Source organism: Cupressus sempervirens, chromosome 6, assembly GCF_028749045.1.
Source record: "Cupressus sempervirens isolate cs-2001-9-10 chromosome 6, ASM2874904v1, whole genome shotgun sequence".
NCBI lineage: Eukaryota > Viridiplantae > Streptophyta > Pinopsida > Cupressales > Cupressaceae > Cupressus > Cupressus sempervirens.
In genome coordinates this window covers 16,065,691-16,088,375 of record NC_143123.1, presented here as the reverse complement: position 1 = coordinate 16,088,375, position 22,685 = coordinate 16,065,691, and the positions used below count along the sequence as shown (strand labels likewise).

Genomic DNA, 22,685 nt, shown 5'->3' with positions numbered 1-22,685 from the left:
TTTTTACTAGTTTTCATTGGAAAATTGTCAGCCCTTTCCCATTTTTTATTTTTTTCGATAAGAATTAGTTGCTCATATTCCATTTGTTAATTGTAGAAACTATCCAAGAGCTTCCAATTTTTACTACTATCTCTATTTTTTAGCTCCTAAACTAATGGATTTTTTGTCTTTCAGAAACAAACTTCTTCATTAAATCTTGAATAGAAAGCTCTTATTCTAAGATTGCTATTAGATGATTTCAAAAAATATACTCATTCATTATATTGAATACATTTTAATTTTCATGGATCATCATATTGTAATTCAATTTTTGTTTAGTTATTCACATATTGCTTGTATACTTTTATAGTTTAGATTTTTTAGAACTACTTATTATTGATTCACTGGTTGTGATTTATGTTTTTTTTTAAAATTTGATAGATCTAGATATCCTATTTCAAATATGTAATATTTCTTATTTATTTTTTGCAATTCTAGGAGGAGTTGAGTCTAAGCTATGTGCCTTATTCCATGATTTAGATGTGATGTCAATGTGATTTATTTTGTTATACCTAGAGTGAAAGCATATATCGACAATTACCAGTGCAAGGCTGATGTGCCCAATCTTGAGATCAGATCATTTTGTTTGATAATAATATCCTGACAATATCAATAAGCTTATTGTTGTCTTTTTAATAAGTATGTGTAAAAGAGATAAAAAAAATTAATTCAAGAAAGAAATAATGTATTCTATTAGATTTTGTAATAGAAGTATACATGATACTAAATTGATGACTTTCATAGTTGGAAGACTCTATATGTCAACATTATTGTTCTTTTACTAATATTGATATCATATTATTACCATGAGAAATATCCAAATAATATAGTATCGTTATTTGTTTAATAAATATTTGAAACAAAGATACCAGATATGAAATATAACAAATTGTTAAAAAAATGGCAAAAAAAGTAGTCTTTTGAAAAAATCACTCTCGAATATATCAAAAACCCTTCTGTAGTAAAAATAAAATTTCCAGACATGGCAAAAAAACAATAACACCAACCACAGAACTAGTTGGAAGGCAGGTGCACCCCTGCATTCCATTTAGGAACAAATTTGATGCGTTAGCAGATGGCAATCGGAAGGAAAAATCTGCATGAAATATGGTGAAAGAGTATAAAGCTCAGACATCTGAAGAAGAACCCAGAACCAAACTTTCTTCTCAATCAAGGATAAGAAATTTGAAATCAGTCAGACAGTAATTTGATGAATCAACAAAAATCCAAGGGTATCAACAAAAACCTAGAACACCCAAAAAATCAACGGGGTTTGAAACCCTAATTCGGCTTCATTCCAAATGCAATGCAGCCATTCAAAAATCACATAATAGTAAGAACCAATAGGCATGGAAGACTGTCATCAATAAAAAGAAAATGAGGCAAGTGTATAAAAATAAGAATCCAACACTAGACAAAAGGAACGAAGGCATCTACCAACACCTCAAAGATCAAGAGGTATTTTTCTTCAAAACAAAATACCATAGCAAAGTAGAACAAACAACTCCATGGAAACAAAGCAATAATACAATTTAGTCCCCTCAGATTTTTGAGCCAAACAACATACCTATTGGCCACACCCTAGTGTAGATTGGGATCCTACAAATAAGCAAGAAGCCGATGATTCTAGGTAAAAAAATGTGGAATCAATTCAACAAGGAACCAAAGCAAGATCAAGATTAGTCTACATACCATCCCATCGAAAGTTGAATAGTATATCAAAAAAGTCGAGTGAAGGAAAAAAAAACCCTAAAGCAACTCTATGGAGGAGGACTATACAAACACCATAATCATTAGTAATGCACACAGTGAAGCTAAATGGAAGGAATGCATAGAAAAAGGTGTTTACGTTTACTGGAATGACCCAGATAAATATAGAGCCAATCTGGAAATGTATTTAGCAAATATCTCCCAAGCACAGGTAAGTACCATATTATCCCATGATAGGCATTATTGGTTTTTACAATGTCTAAATATAGAATCTAGAAATGAAATTTTGGATTTAACAAATTGTTATTACAAAGGATATCACATAGATTTCTTAGAATGGAAACCAAATTTCAATGTAAATGATTATAAACATAAACAGGAAACCAAATGGATGGAATGTGTAAACATACCACCAAAACTAAATGAAAAACACATTCTAAAAAGAATAGGTCAATCCTTGGGAATATTAATAAGGTTTGAATCAAGCAAACATGAATCACATATAATTAGATTTCTAATAAAAACCAATCATAATGACTCTATAAAAAAGAAAATTATAACAAATAGATCAATATATAACTTAACTTTCACTAAATACACAGGAGAAATCAACAAGATAATAGGAACTAATTTTAGGAAAACAACAATCAAAAACAACATTAAGAAGTTACCAAGGGCAGGCAAAAAAGAGGATGGGAGACTTGAGGAAAATAGGATAATAAGGTCAGCAAAGAAGGTCACAGTTAAAGATGCAGGAAAAGTAGAAAGAGAGCAAGAAATCCAAACTGAGGATGTAGAAAGGATAGAAGAGGCAGAAGAAGGATTGATGACAAATATAGACCATCAATATTCACTCGAGATATATAGGAAATGTCGAGATTGTAAAATAGAGCTGGATTCAATAGATGAGATTGAAAGCAATATCAAAAAGATAAAGAAGCTCATTCATTACATTTTGCTATTACAAAATGATTTGGAAGACTGGTAGATCATAGTAGAAGAAAATCATAAAAACATAAAGGAAAAGGTATTTTGGAGACTGAGGTAGAGGAGATACCAAACAACAGTAACGTACATTTTACACAAGTAGAGGAAGAAATTAGTAATAACCAATTAGGGAAAGAGAACCACCAAGAAGTGAAACCAGAACAAGGAAGTATCCTAGAATAAGATCAAACAATGAGGAAGACAAAGAAAAATCTATGCATCTCACTAGCAGACTTAGCTCAATGGAGTAACATAACCATTAGGAAAAAAGAAAAAAAAGAAGAGCTACAAATTCTGGCAAATGCCAAGTAATGGTAAGGACATGTTCAATTAGGATGAAGAGGATTTCAAGATAGAGTCAGATATAGGTAAAGAGGCATCAAAAACATAACATATAAGAAAGCAAACAATTATGCAAGAAGATGTATAGGAAAATCAAGCAGTGGAAATAAGGGAAGAATATGGTCTCTTGGTGGAAAGCTATATTGGGAAGAATGAAACAAAAAAAACAAGGCAAGAGGAATATAGACAAAATCCAGAAGCAGAAGAGGACCTAATGAATAATCTTCTTATCAAAGAAATCCTAGCAGAGGATCAATAGCTACTAGATGTATCAGAGATAACAATAAAAGTAATCAACCAAACAAGGTTGGAACACTTGGGCTTAGCAATGAATCAACAAGGCATAAAGACACCTATATGTGGAAAGAAAAAATAAAAAAGAGGACAAAAATCATTGAAAGAATTGAGGGAAGCAACAAGGCAGGTAAAGGATCAAACTAAAATAAAGAAAATTCTGCAAGGAGGGAAGGGGAAGAACCTTCCCAAGGAACAATGAAAATCACTACATGGAATGCTAGGGACCTAAATGCCCCTAGCAAGAAATGCTTATTAAAGCATAATCCAACAACTTTTAATACAAAGATTCTACTAATCCAAGAAACAAAACTAAGTAAAGAAGAAGTCATCAGACTGGGGCAAAGACTAGGAATATGGAAATCAAAATTTAAAACATTGTAGGGAGCCTCAGGAGGGTTGGGCATTATTTGGAATAATTGTAAAGTTAATGTGGAAAACACTATTTCTCACTCAAATTGGATGGGTAGCAGAGTGTCTAGCAATAAGACAAACCTACAGCTGATAGTAATCAATGTCTATGGACCTATAAAAACAACAAAAAAATCAATAGTCTAGAGTGAGATAACTGACTACATCAGAACATTACAGGAAGAAAACATCATTGTTGTAGGCAACTTTAATGCAATTTTAAAGAAAAATGAAAAATATGGTAGAGTTAGAACAGTGTCTAGAGCTACAGAAGATTTAAAAGAATGGACAGAAAAGAATTCTCTCATTGACATTCCAATATCTAATGGAATATATACTTGGAACAATAGGAGAAAAGACTTTAACTACATTGCAGAAAGATTGGACAAATTCTTCTTCAAAGGAGAATTAAACAAGCTGAACAGAGAAATCAAGGCAGAGATATTATCTATGGCAGGATCCGATAATTTTTCGATAAGAATCAAAATTAATGAACAAACTAAACCAAGCAAAAACCCATTTAAATGTGAAAAGATGTGGTTCATGGACAAATTTTTTATGAATAATATAAAAAACTGGTGGCAAGAAGAACAATTTTAAGGATCTAAAATGTTTTGCTTTGTGTCCAAACTTAAGAGCATAAAAGAAAAAAATCTAAAATGGAATAATACACAATTCAAAAATATCTTCAAAGAAAGGATAGATATAGAGGAGAAACTGGAAAAATTAAATAAAGGAGTTATCAAAAATGGAATGAATAATGAAACCTACCAACTTGAAAAAGAATACCTAATAAAACAAGAATAAATATTGGCCAAAGAAGAAATATTATAGAAGCAAAAATCTAGAGAAAAATGGTTGGCAGAAGGACACCATAACACAAAATACTTTCATAACAATACATTGCATTATAGGAACTATAATAACATATCAAAAATCAAAGACAAACAAGGAGAATCTACTGATAATCTAGATAGCATAGAAAATATCTTCATAGAACACTCCAAAGATATTCTCAATAATTATGAAGCATCCAATAGAACCAAGCGGGAAGAATTGATGAAAACTATTCCCAAGCTCATCACACCTGATGATAACAAAATTCTTAACAAACCATTTACGCTACAAGAAATCAAAATAGCCCTCTTTAATATCAATCGAGATAAATCTCCTGGACCTGATGGATTTCAAGCATTCTTCTTTCAACAATGTTGAGAGATAATAGGAGAAGATTTATGGAAAGCACTAGAAGCAACTAGGAATGGAGGGAAACTTCTAGCAGAAATTAACCACACCTTTTTAACCCTCTTACCCAAGAAAAATGAAAGTGTAGAACCAGGAGACTTTAGACCTATAGCTCTCTGTAACACTATTTACAAGGTATTCTCCAAAACTTCAGCCAATCATCTTAAAATCCTTCTCCCTAAGCTAATATTAGAAGAACAAATAGGCTTTGTACAAGGGAGATCTATCCTAGATGACATCTCAATCATCCAAGAAACAATCCATTCAGCAATCAAAAATAACGAAGCATGCATGTTACTAAAACTAAATATTCAAAAAGCTTAAAATAAAGTGGATTGGAGATTCCTATGTAGATCTCTTTAAGCTTTCATTTTTTCAAAACAATGGATAAACATCATATTTCAATGTATTTCTACATCAAAAATTTCGATCCTCGTCAACAGGACACCAAAGGAATCTTCAATATTTCAAGGGAGATCAAACAAGGTGACCCTATCACTCCTTTTTTGTTTATCATTATGGCTGAATCCTTCAGTAGAGCTATCAAATCAGCACATCTCCAAAACAAAATCACAAGAGTAAAATTCACCAATAATGTAGAAAATACCACCCACCACCAATTTTTTGATGACACAATTCTTGCTGGAGTAAGTACTAAAACAGAGATGGAGAACTTCAAAATTATCCTCAACAAATATTCTAAAGCTTTGGGCCAAAAAATCAATGCAGAAAAATCAATTTTTTTTTCTTAAATACAACAAGGGAAAGAGAAGGTTATATATGCAATAGATTTGGATTCAAAAAGGGTACAATCCCCTTCAAATACCTAGGAATACACCTGGAAAAAGGAAATCATAGCAACCAAGGCTGGAAACAAATACTGGAAAAAATAGACAAACAAACTGAAGCCTGGAAAGGAAAATGGCTAAACAAGGAAGGGAAAGCCACAAAAATCAAAGCAGTGCTATCAACCTTACCTACTTATCATCTTTCCTGCCTACAACTACCAAAGAACATGAATCAAAAAATTGAAAAGAAGTTTAAAGATTTCTTCTGGAATGGTTTATAAGACAAAAAGAAAGCGGCATTAATTAGATGGGAAAAGATATGTAGACCTAAAGAAGTAGGAGGTCTACCTAGAATGGAAAAATGAAGTCCTAGGAGCCAAACAAGTTTGGAGAATGTATCAAGAAAGGGACAAAAAATGGGACAGAATCCTTTACAATAAATATTTAGAAATAGAGGAAAGCACCTCAATATTTAGAACTAGGAATCCCCCCAAAGGCTCGGCAGCATGGAACTTCCTCGTGAAGTGTCGCCCCCTCATAACCAAATACATAACTTGGGATGTTGGTAAAGGAGACAAATCGTTATTTTGGGAAGATTCTTGGAATGGACATCCCCCCCTTGAAAACTCAGGTTTGAATCATAAGATCATTAATCATTTAAAGAACAAATGGGGATCCAAAGTTCAAGATTACATCATAGTAACTCAAACTTCTATGAAAACTTCCTAAGAATGGAAATCCTTATCCGATTACAGCCTAAGTCAAACAGATCAAGAGTTCCTAGAAGAACTTTTGAAAGACGATCAAAGTTTAAAATAGGGAAGATAGGCTAATATGGGCAGCATCCAAAGATAGAACTTATAAAGTCAAAGAAGGATATAAACAAATAACTAACTCACAAAAATGGGAAGCATTAAACATCCCAATGAACCTGTGTTGGGACCCAGCAGGGCTTCCCAAAGATGGCATCTTTATATGGGCAGCCATACAAGAAAGAATCCTCATAACAAACAGAATTAGAAAGATGGGAATAGAAGGACTATCAAGATGTGTTCTATGCAAAGAAGAATTAGAAACTTCTGAGCACCTCCTTTATCAATTCAAGTTTGCGAATGAATGTTGGACCTGGCTCAAATCAAAGCTTAATTAGACAGCCCCCCACCAGAAAGTTGGCGAAACCACATAGCCGGATGGCCAAAACACACTAACAAAAGTGTATATGGAAAACTGCGGAATATCACCCCAGCAATCTTAGTATGGGAAATTTGGAAAGAAAGAAACAAATAGATTTTTCAAGATAAAGAACTTAACTCAGTAAAACTTTGCAAAAAAATTGAAGCAAATATAGTGGAAGTTATGAATCGTGACTTTAGAAAAAAGATGATAGAAGAAGGCAAATTTACTGAATGGGATGTCGAAATCAAAAAATAATGGAATCTTTTAATAAATCCACCCCTAATATACAAGAAGAACAATAAAATGGCTAGGAAAGAATGTAAATGGAAACCACCCCCGAAAAGTTGGAAAAAACTAAACTTCGACGGGGCCTCCAGAGGCAATCTTGGCAAAGCAGGAATAAGATGTATACTTAGGGAAGAAATGAGAAAATGGATCGTGAAAAGAGAAAAACCATTGGGAGTGACATCATACAATATGGTAGAACTGGAAGTAGTAGAAGAAGATCTAAAGATATGCATAAAGGTTAGAATTTAAAAAATTATAATCGAAGGAGATTCACAGATCGTCCTAAATGCTCTTAGAAAAGGAAAAAACCCAAATTGGATAATAAACTCTCGATTGGAAGCTACCTTAAAATTATTGGAAGAATTCGAAGAAATAAGATTTTCTCATATTTTTAGAGAAGGCAATAATGAAGCAGATCAACTAGCAAATGTAGGTACAGATGGAGAACACATCTTAACTTTTAATCATAGTTAAATCACAAAGTATCGATCATAAAATACTAGGTGTCATGATTTCCCAAATCAGCACATATTTTAGCACTTGCCTCTATGATTACACAAATGCATCTTCTTGAAGTTTAATCACCAAGTTGACATTTCAATGACGACTTAGAGGGGAAATTTTCATTTGACGATCTTAGATATGGTGTCATTATGCAAAGTTCTAGATCCTTCACTCCGGGGGTATATTATACCATCCTTGAAACTAGCCTCCTCATTTCTACTCTCCCCTTTTAGCAATTAGGCCAATATAGCCATTGCATTATGGATACTAACATATGCCTATATAATGCCTTTGAAAGCAGAACGATGGAATTCTGTGGTCCGGTCAAGCCAGAAAGATGGAACCGGTTGTTTCAACCAATTGACAACATGAGTAGAGTAGTTGTTAGTAGGGTCCTGGGAGAAGGGGTATTCAACTATGAGCATTCGTGGCAAACAAACAGTGATCTATTAGGGCTTTGGATAGGATGTTTAGCTAGGGCAAGAGTAGCTAAATGGGACATTGTCAAATTACGCCTCAATATATTCGACCCTAGTTAGCTGGTAGGATTAGAGGAAGTTGTCTTCAATATTGATGCCAAGCTTAAAATTCCCTTGCTGGAGGCCTATATGGAATATGAATTAGGCAGCCCTGAACTCATAAGAAGCCCAAAACGCCCCTGCTTGGTGATTCGAGACAACATCCTCTTTTATAGAGTGGCTGAAAATGGAGGCAAGTGTACATTTTCTTCTGTGGTGGAGAGCAATCATCGAGGACCCAACTAAAGACTGGCTCCTGAATTACCTTTAAGCTTTTGATGCCTACATCCACCCAAAGGTTAATTTCGCTGATTTGGACATTATCAAATTCTGCCTTCCTAACTATGAGAGGTCAAGTAGGGTGAGGAACACATGAATTTCCTCTGGGTTCAAGGGCAAAAAAATTTGCAAGAAGCCACGGAGATTATTATGGTCTTCAACAAACAAAGCTAGGCAGATTTACTAAGCCAGTGGGTGTCTTGATGTCTCTGCTATGTTTCACTTTTCCCTCTTTCGACAATATAGCCTCGTAGATGATAATTTTGTAGTTTATTCAAGTTTTTGAGATATGTTTGTTACTTCTGTGTCAACGTAAATGTATTAATCTTAGACATGAAATGGTTGCATTTTATCATGGCAGCTCATATACTGTATAAAGTCGAAAAAATGTCAAATTGAGTCGTTTCTTACCAGCTAGGATAGCTTTTTGGGTTTTCTGGAATGTAAGCTTGTATTACAATATTTTGGACTATATTAACGTAAAAACTATTTAACATATATTGTCTCAAAAACTGTCTTTAACTAGCATGATCTCTGGCAACAAAATCTTCAGTAGGGTGTATGTTAATCATTTTTTGAACTGAAACACATTTAACTTTGCCCGAGTTTAAAGGCAAAGATGCAGCACGAGAGAACAAGATTTCATGACAAATAAAGACTCCATGAATTAAAATTAGAAAATGGACTCGTTAATCAAATTAACATTAAATCATCGCTTCCTCAACACTTCCCAATGCATACAAGTAAGCATGTACACTCAAACTTAACTATAAATTCAATTAATTGAGTCAAATATATTTAAATTCCCTATTTATAGGAAACCTAGGAAAGCATGGAACTGCCTAAATTTGTGCACTCAATTTTATATTATTAATAGACATTAAATCAACTTGGCTCCTTTGTGACTAACCCCTCTAGTTGTAATAATATGGCCTTTGATTAGATTTTATTTCAGAATTAACAATTGACATTGTATGGTGGTTAGTTGGTGGTGTTCTTATGTACGCAAGGATGATAATCAAATGAGGCGGTAATCTTTGGAGTACAGGAGAAATGTGAACTTTAAAATCTATCAAGTATAATGCAAGATACCCATTTGTTGGTTTCTTTATGGGGGTATGCCCCTTTGATTCATGTATAATAACAGACTATGATCCTAGGCTAGACTAGAGGTTTTCTTTCTCCATTCTTTCCTACTTGTGCCCATCAGAATGGAGACTTTTGTAATACTCATTAATTTTAATATAATTTAAGACTTTGGCCGTTTATCGATCTCTATATATATATTTGAAACAAATATATACTTTTATTTTTAAAATAAATATTTGAAACTATTATACATACAACTAATTATAAATAATATTTACACAAAATTGAGTTAAATAAATTAATAAATTGTCAAATAAATATTTCATTATGCACACATGAAATTAATTGTATTTTAGATTAATATGGTATAAAATAATAAATCTGTTATAATATTCTATGAGATAGTTTTCCATGCAAATCTCTTAAAAGTCATTCTTTAAAGAAAAGGCTAAAATAATCTTTAAAGACTAAAAGTTTTTAGATACAAGAGCAAGGATCATAGCTTTCCATTCAAATCTTTTAAATGCTAATCTTTAAACAAAAGACTAAAATACTATCTTAAAAAATGATAAAGATTTTTAGAAACAAGAGTAAGATAGTTTTTTATGCATATATTTTAAATGTCAATCTTTATTCAAAACATTAAAATACTAGCAGTTGCATGTTTTTGTGCATGCAACGAGGAGCCGATAGAAATTTTTTTTAAGAAACTAAATAAATTTATAATGAAAATGTTACTTAACCGATTGAAAAAATGGAAATAAAAACATAGCAATTATTTAAAATTTGTCATCTTTTTATTTGTTTGCTTATTCTTTAAACATAAACTATCTTAAACATTTTACATTTTGTAGAAATAGAGGGAAAATTAGAAACCTACAAAGAAGAACGAAAATTTAGAATAAGATTGATAATGTAATAGGAAACTTAATTTTCTAAAAATAATTTTTTTATCATAAGAAAATCCTAAATAATCTTTTTAAGAAAAAAGAGTAATTTAGACTAAAAACTTAAAAAATTAGAAACTTTCCTCAACATTGATAGTGCAAGAAAACTTGAATTTTTAAAAATGATTTTTTAACATCATAAAAAATTACAAATAATCTTATTAAGATAAATTTAGACTACAAAATTACATTAAGACATTTTTACTCAAAATTTTGCACATAAATTTATTACCATTCCAATTCCCTGTTTTCAATATTTTATTATCTTAGAAACAGAAATTTATGTAATAGTTAGATCAGTCTATTTCCTTTTTATCTAGGTTTTGAAGAAATATGCTACTAATGGTAATCTAATTTTTAATATTAAAATATATTAAATGTAATAAAATTAAGATAACTATTTCATTATATATTCTTTTCTTCTCAAACTATACACTTATACAAAATTTCTGATAATAAATGTTCAATATATAAAAATAACTAACAAAAAAAATTTAAAAAACAAACAAACATAATATTTGATAATTTATGAAAAATCAAAAGAAAACTATCCAAATTAAACACTTTAAATAAGATTCTATTAATATTCTTTGCCAAAGGCACTCAAAGATTTAGTAGATCAATTGAAAAATTCACCTACTAATTCATTCTTTTAAAACTCTATACCCTATAAGTTAGCACCATTTAATTTGAATGAACATATGCACAAAGGACACAATACTTAGAGTTCACAAGATCAAACAAAATGAACAAATTAATTCATAGAACGAAGTTGTGTATAACATTTGAAAGATACGGTGATTAAATTATAAGTTGTTGAATAAACCCACAAAGGAATTATAATTGGAAGATTCAAGACCATTTTTTTTTGTGGGAAATTGATCATAACAATCGAGATAAACATAATTCCATAAAGAAGTGAATGCACAGTGGTTAAACTTAATAAAAATCATGTTTCCTTCATAAAAAATATGCTTTTACTCACTTTACATCCATAGACTTTTCATGTTTTGTAGGTTTTTTCTATCTTACACATTTCCCATAGAAAATAAGAAACATATTAGAAAGAATTCAGTAGTATGCATTTTACATTTTCTCTAAACATGTTATAGAAATAGAGAAAATTAGAAACTTGTAAAGAAAAACAAAAAATTAGAAATATTTTCTAGGATTCATAATACTAAAAGAAAATTTAAATTTCTAAAAACGAATTTTATCATCTTTAAAACAGATAAAGTCTTACAATATTTCTTTTCAAAAAATAAATTTCTTAACAAAAAAATTCAACATGTAATATAACTTAAATACTGATTTGAGCATCTATATCAAGTTCAATGAATAAATATTTAAATATTTGAAGATATGAAATATAATAGTGACCTAAGTGTACAATATTTTTATCAATGTTATAAATGAACACATGAACATCTAAATATAAGAACATTAAAATCAATAAATAGATAATTATGTATAAGACATGTAATTAGATAATAAAATTACTTGTTTTAAAATATATATTTAAACAAAATAATACAATAGTCCAAAAGGCTCAATTTAACTGGGACCCTTATAAAATTAGATCCAAAACAACTATAACAAACTCAAAACTATCATTAAAATATGTATTACAACTTCAAAATTTCTTGGTCCTCTTAGAGAATATAGTCATTTTGTATACTATATTTCTGATGAATATGAATCATTTCTTGGTCTTTATGTGCAGCAATGTCCTCCCTCAGAATTTGTTATCATAAATTAAGAAGACTCAAAATGTGAAGGTAATTAGATACCTGAACAAAACAATTATTTCATAAATAATGTAAAGGAAAAACAAGAAAGGCAACAGATAATCAAAATGATCGCATGAATCATTTGGGAACAAACATTTGAGATTCAATATAATATTTTCTATATTAGACAATAAGTGCATAAAATTTATCAAAAATATTTGCCAACTTTATGAGATCCTCAATACAACTTTTATCCCTTCTATGGAAAGATTCTTTATTAATTATGAAATATTATTTTTTGATTTTTCCTATGGAAAGAATAATATTTCAATTTTAGAAATTTTCTAAAGTAATTGGTTTTAACCATATCATTGGAAAATCAATCGAAAAGTTTAAAAACCGGTGAGTCTTACAACATTTCCGTCAGAAATTTAAAAAATTGGGAGCAAAGCTCCCACAATAAGCCTATCGGCTTAAATATCTAAAAATTGATAAAAAAAAATTTAGAAACAAGAGTATGACTCATAAATTTCTAAATTAATTAATTTTATTATTTTTGAAATTTTTCATAATAAATTTATTTCCTCCTTGATTTTTGAAGTAATCAGTTATATATTTTTTTTTTTTTTTAAATATTTTATTTAAAATAAAATTAAAACATTATTTTATTTCATTTGAAATTTAATATAAAATTCTTAATAATAATCAGACTTAAAAGATATTTTCTTTTATTGATAAACACATATTTTTCTTTGAAATATTTCTTCTCAAAATAATATGTAATTTATTTTTTTCATAACTTTTTAAATATACCATAAAGTATTTTTAAGTGTTTTGTTATGTTATTACAATTATTTTACTATCAATTACTAACATTTATTTGTGGTATTATGCAAATTATCAATTATCACATAATCATCTATAATTTTTATATTTCTTTTTTACATTATTAATAGATATTTTACATTTTTTATTGGCACATCGTTGTATGTACAAAAGCAAGCAACTACTAGTACTATAGTTTCCTTGCACTCAACGCTTTCACTTTCAATGGTCCATTTTGCCTCTTCAAAGTCTACAAACTAGAGTCTTCTCCCTTCATCAATCATCTACTTTTTATTGTAGCATGAAAGAAATTTTATACATGCTTCTTGTTTTATTGAACAACAAATATTATAAAGATTGTTACCAACTCCAATAGCCACTCTTCTAAGTAAAATGAGTTGTTTTAATAATAATTTTACTAACTACTCTGAGAAAATATTCCTATTACACACGCCCACCAGCGATTTGCCAAATGGGGATAAACAGGAAAGCAACAAATATCGTTGTCAAAGGGCTACGAGACTATGGAGAACAGGAGAAAACAACGGATTTAGTTAAAGACTTCTTTAAAGACCAATTAGATTGGCATGGAACAACCATACAAGCTCAAAGAATCGGAAAATGGATTAGAGGAGGCAAAGATAGACATGTTAGAGTGACAATGAAGAATATAGGAGATAAAAATAACATTTTCAGCAAGAGGAAGTTTCTTAGAGGCACACGCATATATCTTGATGATGATCTCACCGTAACTCAGCAAGAAGAAAGGAGGAAGGAATGGGAAAAAGTGAAAACAGCAAGAGGAAAAGGAAAGTGGGCGTGGTTACAAGATGGCAAAGCCCAAATCAGCGACAAAATCACACGCAATAAATAGGAACTCGGGCCCACCCAGGAACATTTAACTATAGTTAGCTGGAACTGTAGAGGTTATCCTTGGAGAAGAGGACCTGGGTTAGGGCCGATAGCTAAAGATAATGACATCATTATGCTTACCGAGACTCATGAGCATGATGGATGTAGAGTTCCAGATTTTGAAGGATATAAGAAGGTATCACTGTGGAATGAAAAGATAGATAATGGTAAGGGGCATGGAGGCATCACCGTTCTAATAAAAGAAACTTGGAGCAGATTTGTAAACTTAGAGAAAGAAGATGTAAACAAGCAGTATATTTGGATAAAAATAACAGAGAATCAGATTTCTACAAGGGTGGCTATATGTTACTTCGCTCCAAAAGGCTCAAAAGTCTATAAAAAACATAGGTTGGATCGAGAAGATCCGTTTGTTGCGCTAAAAAAAGACATAACAGCCTTTAGCTCTTTAGGGGAAATAATGTTAATAGGGGATTTCAATGCTAGAACAGCAAACAACCAAACTCTCAATCTTAAGGAGAGTTACAATGAAAACAGAGATCCAGTTTGGCTCGAAGAAGAAGGGACACAAAAATGGGAAAGATCTTCGCAGGATAGCATGGGAAAGATTAATCATTTTGGTGCTGAATTACTAGGATTATGCTGCCTATACAACATGGTTATATGCAATGGTATGGAAAAGTGGCCTAAATCAGGAGGCATCACATGCAAAAGACACAATGGACAAACTGTTGTTGATTATGTTATATGCTCGCAAGACTATGTCGCAAAGATAATTAACTTTGACATAGAAGATTGCCCCATGGAGTTAAAATCTGATCATAACCCCATCTTGATAAAGGTGACTACTCACTTCAAAGATCAACATATTGTCCCAAAACTTTTACAGAAGAGGAAGATGATTCCGACTGGCAAAGTTTTAATGACACAAGAAAACCATGATACTTTTCAAGACTCTCTTTTGCGGCTGTCTAGGGTTCCGGGAAACCATCTAGAGTCTGAAAAACAACATTTCATGGACAAGGATAATCTTGTTCTTACTATCATTAAAGCATTGGAGGAGTGTAAAAGATCTAGGGCCACAAAAGAAGCCAAGAACACTTTTCTGGCCAATCCTTGGTTTGATGAGGAGTGCAAAATGGCAAAAAGGAATTGGAAAAAGAACATGAACAAAGAAAGTAGAAAAGAGTATAATCAACTGATTAAAAAGAAGAAAGAAGAGTATGTGAACAAGAGAAGAATAGAGTTGGTTAATCTTGGTAAAAACAACCCCAGAAAATTTTGGAAAGAGCTTCAGCAGAGAAAAACTCAGATAGTGAATAACATAACAGGAACCAAATGGCTGGAATATGCCAAGACTCTCTACAAATGTGATCTAAGAGAACACAGTATCATGGAAACAGAGACTACGGGGGAGTTATTCAGTGAAAATGATATTATTCAAGGCATCAAAAGGTTAGCTGTTGGTAAAGCGCAAGATATAGATGGGCTACAAGCGGAATACTTAAAATGGGGTGCTGAAATCCTCACACCACACATCACTAAGATTTTCAACAGTGTCAATAGAGAGGGTTTCCCTGTAAAATGGACTACAAGTGTGGTGATCCCACTCCACAAAAGTGGAGATATAAACAATCCTTCTAATTACCGAACCATCATGATCAATCCACTATTTGGCAAGTTATTTGGTAGTTTGGTAGAACAAAAAATCAGCAACTGGGCTGAAACAGAAGGCAAACGTGCAAAAGGGCAAGCAGGCTTTAGACCAAAACACTCTACTATAGATCACGGCATCACTCTCAGGCATTTGATAGAGAAAGTTTGGGACACTCCGGGGAACGAGGCTTTTTGTTGTTTCGTGGACTTTAAAAAAGCTTTCGACACAGTGCCACGTAATAAATTATGGGATAGAATGGTAGAGCTGGATGTCCCTAAAGAACTTACGTCAGCGGTTTACAGATTATATGAGCAGGTCAAAGCTAAAATCAGAACGACAGAAGGGTTATCAGAAGATTTTGATAGCAACATCGGGGTTAAGCAAGGGTGTCCGCTTTCTCCCACACTATTCGGGCTTTATATTGACAAGTTAGAAGAGTGGATAAACAAGACCAATGGTGAGGGGGTGCAGCTGGCCCACTTCGTGATAAGATTGCTCTTATATGCAGATGATCTCATTATTCTTGCTAGAACAGCTACAGGTTTGAAAGAGCACTTGAAAGCACTAGAATTTTTTTGCCATGATGTAGGAATGCAAGTTAACACTAGCAAAACCAAAATTATGATCTTCTCACTAAAGAAGAATAGGGGCATACAAGACAAGTTTCTGTTTGAAAATAGTCCCCTTGAGATTGTGGAAGAGTACAAATACTTGGGCATCGATTTTCATAACAAACTCAACTGGGATACTTGTAGATCGAAAAGAATCCAAGGGGGCTGGAAGGCGTTGTACTCTTTACAAAACAAGTGCAGGAACGCAGAATTATGGGATTGGACGACCATGAAAACTCTGTTTGGCTTGCTGGTCACTCCGGTTATTCTATACGGATGTGAAGTGTGGGGCGGTAGTATGTCCAAACAGAAATGGCGGCAAGTAGAAAGAATTCAAAAACACTTTATCACATGCAATCTTAAAGTCAAGACCACAGTTCCGTATGAAATCCTTTTGGCGGAGGTGGGTTCCTTTCCATTAGAAGCCGTCGCATTGACCCGAATGCTAAGCTATTTAAAGAAAACTCAAGGTCTAGAAACACATCGTTGGCCCAAGTTGGTAATAGAGGAAAAACTTGTGAGGCGGAAAAGCACATGGATGAAACAAAATGACAAATGGATGCAAAAATGGGACATCAACATCCAAGCTTGCCTGGATAACATTAAAGAAATAAAAAAGTTTGTCAATGAAAAATTTCGCAATATTCTGTGGACAAGACACATAGGGAGGAAAAAATCTTATTACATTAAAGAATTTAATCCCACTTCTAGTCATGATGAAAAGGCCTATATAAGGGCACCTATTAACTGGAAAGCAAAAATGTTGATGGCACAAATTAGAACTAGTTCACATCAGCTGCGATGTGAAACTGGTAGATGGCAAGTTCCAAAGGAAGAGTGGGTAGACAGAACATGTTTATTTTGCAATATGGGAACAGTGGAGACAGAGCAACACTTTGTCATGGAATGCTTGGCTTACAACGACATCAGATCTGATTATACAAAAATTCTGCAGAACAAGGACTTCAACTATTTATTTGAGGAAGATCAAGTGAAGAGAACAGTGGAGTTGATTATCAAAATTCAGAGAAGAAGAAACAAGTTAACCAAAACTTTGCAACTGACTAGTTTGGCTCCTGACTCGGGAGGGCGATTGCATGGGTCCCATAGACTACTTTAGTCTCGTGGACGTCATTAAAATCTATCATATCATATCATATCATACTTGATGGCATATGCATTCATTAGTTCGCCAAAATATAAGGTATGCACAGCTACGTACACGTTTACTTAGGATAAATAGGAGTGGGAGTCGCTCACCATGCTCCTGAACATTATCCAACAGCAACGCTTATTGTGCAGGTGGATATCTTGAAGTGGGACAAATTCAGCACACCAGACTGGAAAAAAAACAGTTTTTTGATATCCAAAAAATATCATCTCTGCAAATCTTACCACTGATCAACACACCTCTCTCATACAATTGGAAAACAGTTGCACGAACGGCTTTCCTCTGTTCTGGTCGTGGCTTCATGATTACTCCAATTACTCTTTCTATATGATTTGAATTGATTGCAAAAAGTTTAATGATATGGCTCAATTTCAATGCATGAGAGCAATGCAGCTCACTAATAAAATACTAGACCAACAACGCAATCACAATTCCAAGACAAAAGTCACAAAATTTTATATATTCTTTGTTGATGAACAAATACATGTTTTGTTCATTTTGAGATTGTGTGAAGAAAAGAAATTGCAAGATCAGCAACAAATAAAATCAGATTATTTAATTATATGGTTCAATAACAATGCTAGAGGAATACACAGCTCACTGAACAGATTACATACTAAGACCAAAACAACATTTAAAAGATTACACAATCTACAAACCCCACACTCCCCTAGCAGTCGCTAGTTTGGAGTTAACCTTTGATGTTAGCTCAAACAAAATTCTTGCAAATGTATCAGAGAGTCGTGCATCTGAGAAAGCAATTTCGGCAAATGTACTTTCATAAGCCATTAGCTGAGATTTGTTTTGAGGTTCACATGCTAAATTTTCCAATGTCAGTGCTGCTTTCCTGCATACTTCTAACAGTGGGTGAGGTGTTTGTATTATCTTCAGTAGTCTTCCTATTGCCCTGCAAACATAAAGTGCAAAGTATTATCCCTAGAAACTTAGTATACATCCAGTGCTAATAGTCTCCATGCTACCTCAGAGTCCAAATTGACTGAAGATATTATTTCAAGATAAGTAAATTACCAGCGCTCATTAACAAGCCTCAGTCGACAATCCATATTGACCTCTGCAAAGTTGTACAGAGCCGCCACAGCAGCCGCCTGTGCATCTGCTCCTAGAAAACTCAGAAGATCGACTAAGCGTTTGTATATCTGTAACGTGCACAGATACAAGACAGAAAATAATAGTCAGGAAGTGAACATGGCAGACATAGCAGACAATGAGTACCGAAGAGGTGAAACATCTGCACAACCCAACCTGAGGTACAAAAGGAATAATGAAAGGTTCGTTATCTGGATTGACTATTAGTCTTCCCAACAGCTCAGCAGCAGCACAGTGCCAGGCTTTGACTGGCGACTCCAGCATTCCCACAATTGCTTCAACTGCTTTCTTTTCACTGTTAATGGAACATACAAAGAAACAATCAACGTGCTGACTTCTGTTAACCTTTTTTCTTCATTTAACTAAGCCAGCCAAAGCATCTATTAGAATTAAGAAGCAAAGCATTTTCAAATTCCTTAAGCTGAAAAAACATTAAGGTGATTTCAAGTTCAAAGCAATCAATGATGTTGGAAGACTTGTTTTTCAGCACCATGAAAACAATATATAGAACGTAGAATAGTTACCTACGTTATGTGGGCATGTTGTGATGGCTTTGATGAACTGAAGATTCGCAAATTCAAAAATGGTGCCAGATTGACAATTGTCTCAATTGCATTTGTGACAAGTTCCTCGTCCTCTTAATTCATAGCAAAAGTTGAAAAAAAATTCAGATACCAACCAGAAAATGTAAGAAAAAGCTAGGCCTACGTTCGTATTTAAATGAGCACCTTGGTTCTCACAAGTGAATAACTTCAAAAATGTAAAAAGGGTAACATGAGAGTACAATTTTAAATACAATACATAAAATGCTAGTCATAACAATAACCATTCTGTAATTAAATGATAGTCTTCAGAAAAAACTGTATTTTGGCCGATTCTCCCATCAAATATTGCTTATACTTTATTTGGATGATGGAAGCTTGTATTACTAAAAAGGTTGTAAATGTCCTGCTCTCCCATCAGACAAAGCATTTAGCTGCAAATGAGTTGTGGAGATTGCAAAAATATAGTGCAGTAAAATTTTCTTGGCTATTTCAAATATGTTATAATTTATTTCTAAGATACAGCTGTAAGCTTTATTGGATCTTGATAAAACTGTTAGCAACAAAGATGCAGTTATTAAAATATGGTATGTGCTTCATGTCAGCAATTGATGAGTACTTGGTTTAGGATAAAGAATATAAAGATCGCAAAAATTCTAAGTGTGCCTCAGCAGTTCACAAGCATCTATTCTTGGAATGTAGTAGTAATACAAGTTTCATGGCTTCAACAAAAATATCTGGCTTGCAAGCTACTAGGCTACTCCAGATTGAAGTCTTGTTTGTCAGATCATGCCTTCAAATCAGTCTCTTATGAAAATAATTGATTGAGATCTTGATGTGTTACTAATTTCAAATTTACTATTAGGTCCCCCTGTATGGCCTCATTATCCATACTAGATAATAGTCATGGGTTGAGGGTGTCCAGGGTTATCCTGTATTTGTCAATGATGTGAGGCACAATCTCAGTATTCCCCAGAGTTCTCAAGACAACCTCATATGGCCTGCCTAGGCTATTAAGTAGAAGATCGTTTTTAATTATTGAAAGTGAAACAAAGGTACAATAAATTAAAAACACAAATTACTATCTACCCAAAGTTCCTCAATCCTTTTAAACCATGTTGCAGCAGTAAAAAGATCAAAGGGTCTAGCTCTGCCCATCACATTCATTTGTGACCTTTTAAATGAGTTATTGATGCTGGAATCAAGCAGTGCAGAAATTTATTTGAGATCAAATAAATTGACAAAATCAAATAAGTTTTGAATTAGAGAAGATACAGATGTTGGCTTCACCGGATCCATCTAATGTTGTCATTAACAAAAATTTACTTGGGTTAGGAAAGAGGACACATTCGAGTTAGCAAAAAACAAGTTGCTGGATTGGAATAAAGAAAATGATAAGGTTACACCTCCTATATAGAAGACTTCAACAGCAGAGAAATATCTTTGGGACACAAAGTCCTGGTCACTCTTCCAACAAAATAGTCAGTTTATCAGCAAAGCTTGAGATTGGAGGCTCATTTTGTCATGTCAAATTCCTCACTTAGCTTCTTGTGAGGAGAATTGGCAGAGAACTTAATATTTACTTACCACCACATTGTGTTTTCCGGTTCCCTAACAATGTATTTCCTAGTGTATTATTCCCCTCCACGGCTAAACTTCTAGATTAATATGCTAGTGTTCCTGAATACATTTGTCATACTGTTCCTATCTAGCACCACCACAGCAAATCAGGTCTACAGGTCATGTTCAATACTGACATGCAATCTTTCACTAAATTTTTTCCAACACGATGTCACTGACAAGAACATTACATTATCACAGAAATTAGATTACAGAAAATTATCAGAATCAAGTCATAATGACAGACATTTGCCACAATCTCACGTAATCCCAAACAGATAATTTTTTTTATTGTTTTCTTGTTTAATTTTGAAGTTAAAGACGGTAAAATCCATCATTTCTTACCAGTGCCATGGTCTTCCATGCAAAGAATTACAGTTTCAAGACAGTGGCGATGTTGAGCCATTACCGTCTCATTTTCTGGCATAAAAGAAAAATTGCGTATAACATTTGAAGCAGCAACAGCACATTGCTGCCTCTCTAGACGACCCTCCTCATCTAGGTTGAACAATCCCTCTTCATCGTACCACCAATCTGAACCCCTGCTTTCAGTACCATCTCCTGTATTCTCTGAAGTCACAGCATCAGGTCCTAGCCTGTCAAGCCCATCAAACAACCCATTGTTATAAAAATTCAGTAGCTGCTAGATCATGAAAACAGCAATGAGTTTCATTTCTACATCATGATTTGTTAGTAGAGAACCCATGTTCATGTTTAGTATCAAAGCTACTGAGGAACAACTAACAGATCTATTTTTAAAGAAATAAAAAGTTTGTAAATCAGAAGATTGAAAGACATGCATTTAATTATTAGTTCCTTTTTACAATTATAAAAGGACTGAACCTTAATTGGAATTTGTTTTGAAATCATATCTAATAAATTAATAGGAAATTAGTTCAAATACTTCCTAGCATAAAGCATCCTATAACCTAATTCTGGCACAAACCACCATAGTCTGCAATCCTAGTTTCCATTCGCTTATCCGAAGGTACCAGTTTGGGTGCGGATTCGGATGCGGGTACATGAACCCAGTACATGGATATGTGAAATATTCCCCGGGGGGGGGTGCGGGGGTGGTTTGGTGCGTTCAGGCATGTTTCTATACACACACACAATATACAGAATTAAATCATTTGATAGTATGATACTTCATCATTGCTCAAGGTAAATATAAAATGCGAATTGATAACTCACAAATATTCAAATAAGCCATATTATATATGTCTATGTTCATGATTCCAATGAAAATCAGACAATCATTACAACTACAAAATCAAAATGAGTTCATGATTCATCAATAAGGATTCACCAATCAGAATCATAAGGATTATCAAAAAAATCATCTTTCAGGATCATTTGAACACAAAGCGGTTCCACTTGCACTAGGTGCACCATGTCTCAGGATGTAATCATCATCATCATAAGCTGTAGTGAGTCTAGTAAGATCCTCAATGGTTACATGCAAGGGCTACATCCCAAAGCTTTGCTGCCCCATCCTTCTAGTTTGGATCCTTATATGACACAAGACATAAGTTGAAATGAATATAAACCAAGTATTCAGCTTTTTTGAACCCAACCGGTTATGCTTCACTAAGTGGATAAAGGAGTATGTACTTCAATTTCATTCAGCAGCAAGAGAACTTGCAACCTAGACAATGTTCGCAAAATGAAAAATAAAAAATGCAAAGCAAATTAAAGAATGTCAAGTACTAAATTGTAGAATAGAAGTGGTTAAAAATAACTTGTGAGAGGATTTTGATTGCAAGAGGTTGTAAATACTTATGTTTGACCATGGAGGTAACACCGCGTGATAGCTTCCGTGTCATAATGATCTTTAGTAGCTAGTGGACTATGATTCCTTCCTGAGGCAAACAAGCCAAATTTTCTTTCTGAGGCAAACAAGCCAAATTCTATCCTAATTGTAATCTACGCTTC

The 22,685-nt window shown here is 33.1% G+C and overlaps 1 protein-coding gene across 2 annotated transcripts in view; it reads right to left on the bottom strand.

The window, feature by feature from the left end:
• Nucleotides 1-17,912: 17,912 nt before the first annotated feature.
• The window catches only part of LFR (ARM repeat superfamily protein), a 63,545-nt gene continuing 58,772 nt past the window's right edge, over nucleotides 17,913-22,685 (bottom strand). For both annotated transcript variants that reach the window (XM_089786380.1, XM_089786379.1), the window contains exons 4-8: nucleotides 21,096-21,346; nucleotides 19,117-19,225; nucleotides 18,745-18,883; nucleotides 18,511-18,638; nucleotides 17,913-18,388 (exon numbers count right to left, since the gene is read on the bottom strand). In XM_089786380.1, the coding sequence (XP_089642506.1) occupies nucleotides 18,133-18,388; nucleotides 18,511-18,638; nucleotides 18,745-18,883; nucleotides 19,117-19,225; nucleotides 21,096-21,346 (883 nt within the window). In that variant the 3' untranslated portion in view covers nucleotides 17,913-18,132. The remainder of the gene's footprint in view (nucleotides 18,389-18,510; nucleotides 18,639-18,744; nucleotides 18,884-19,116; nucleotides 19,226-21,095; nucleotides 21,347-22,685) is intronic.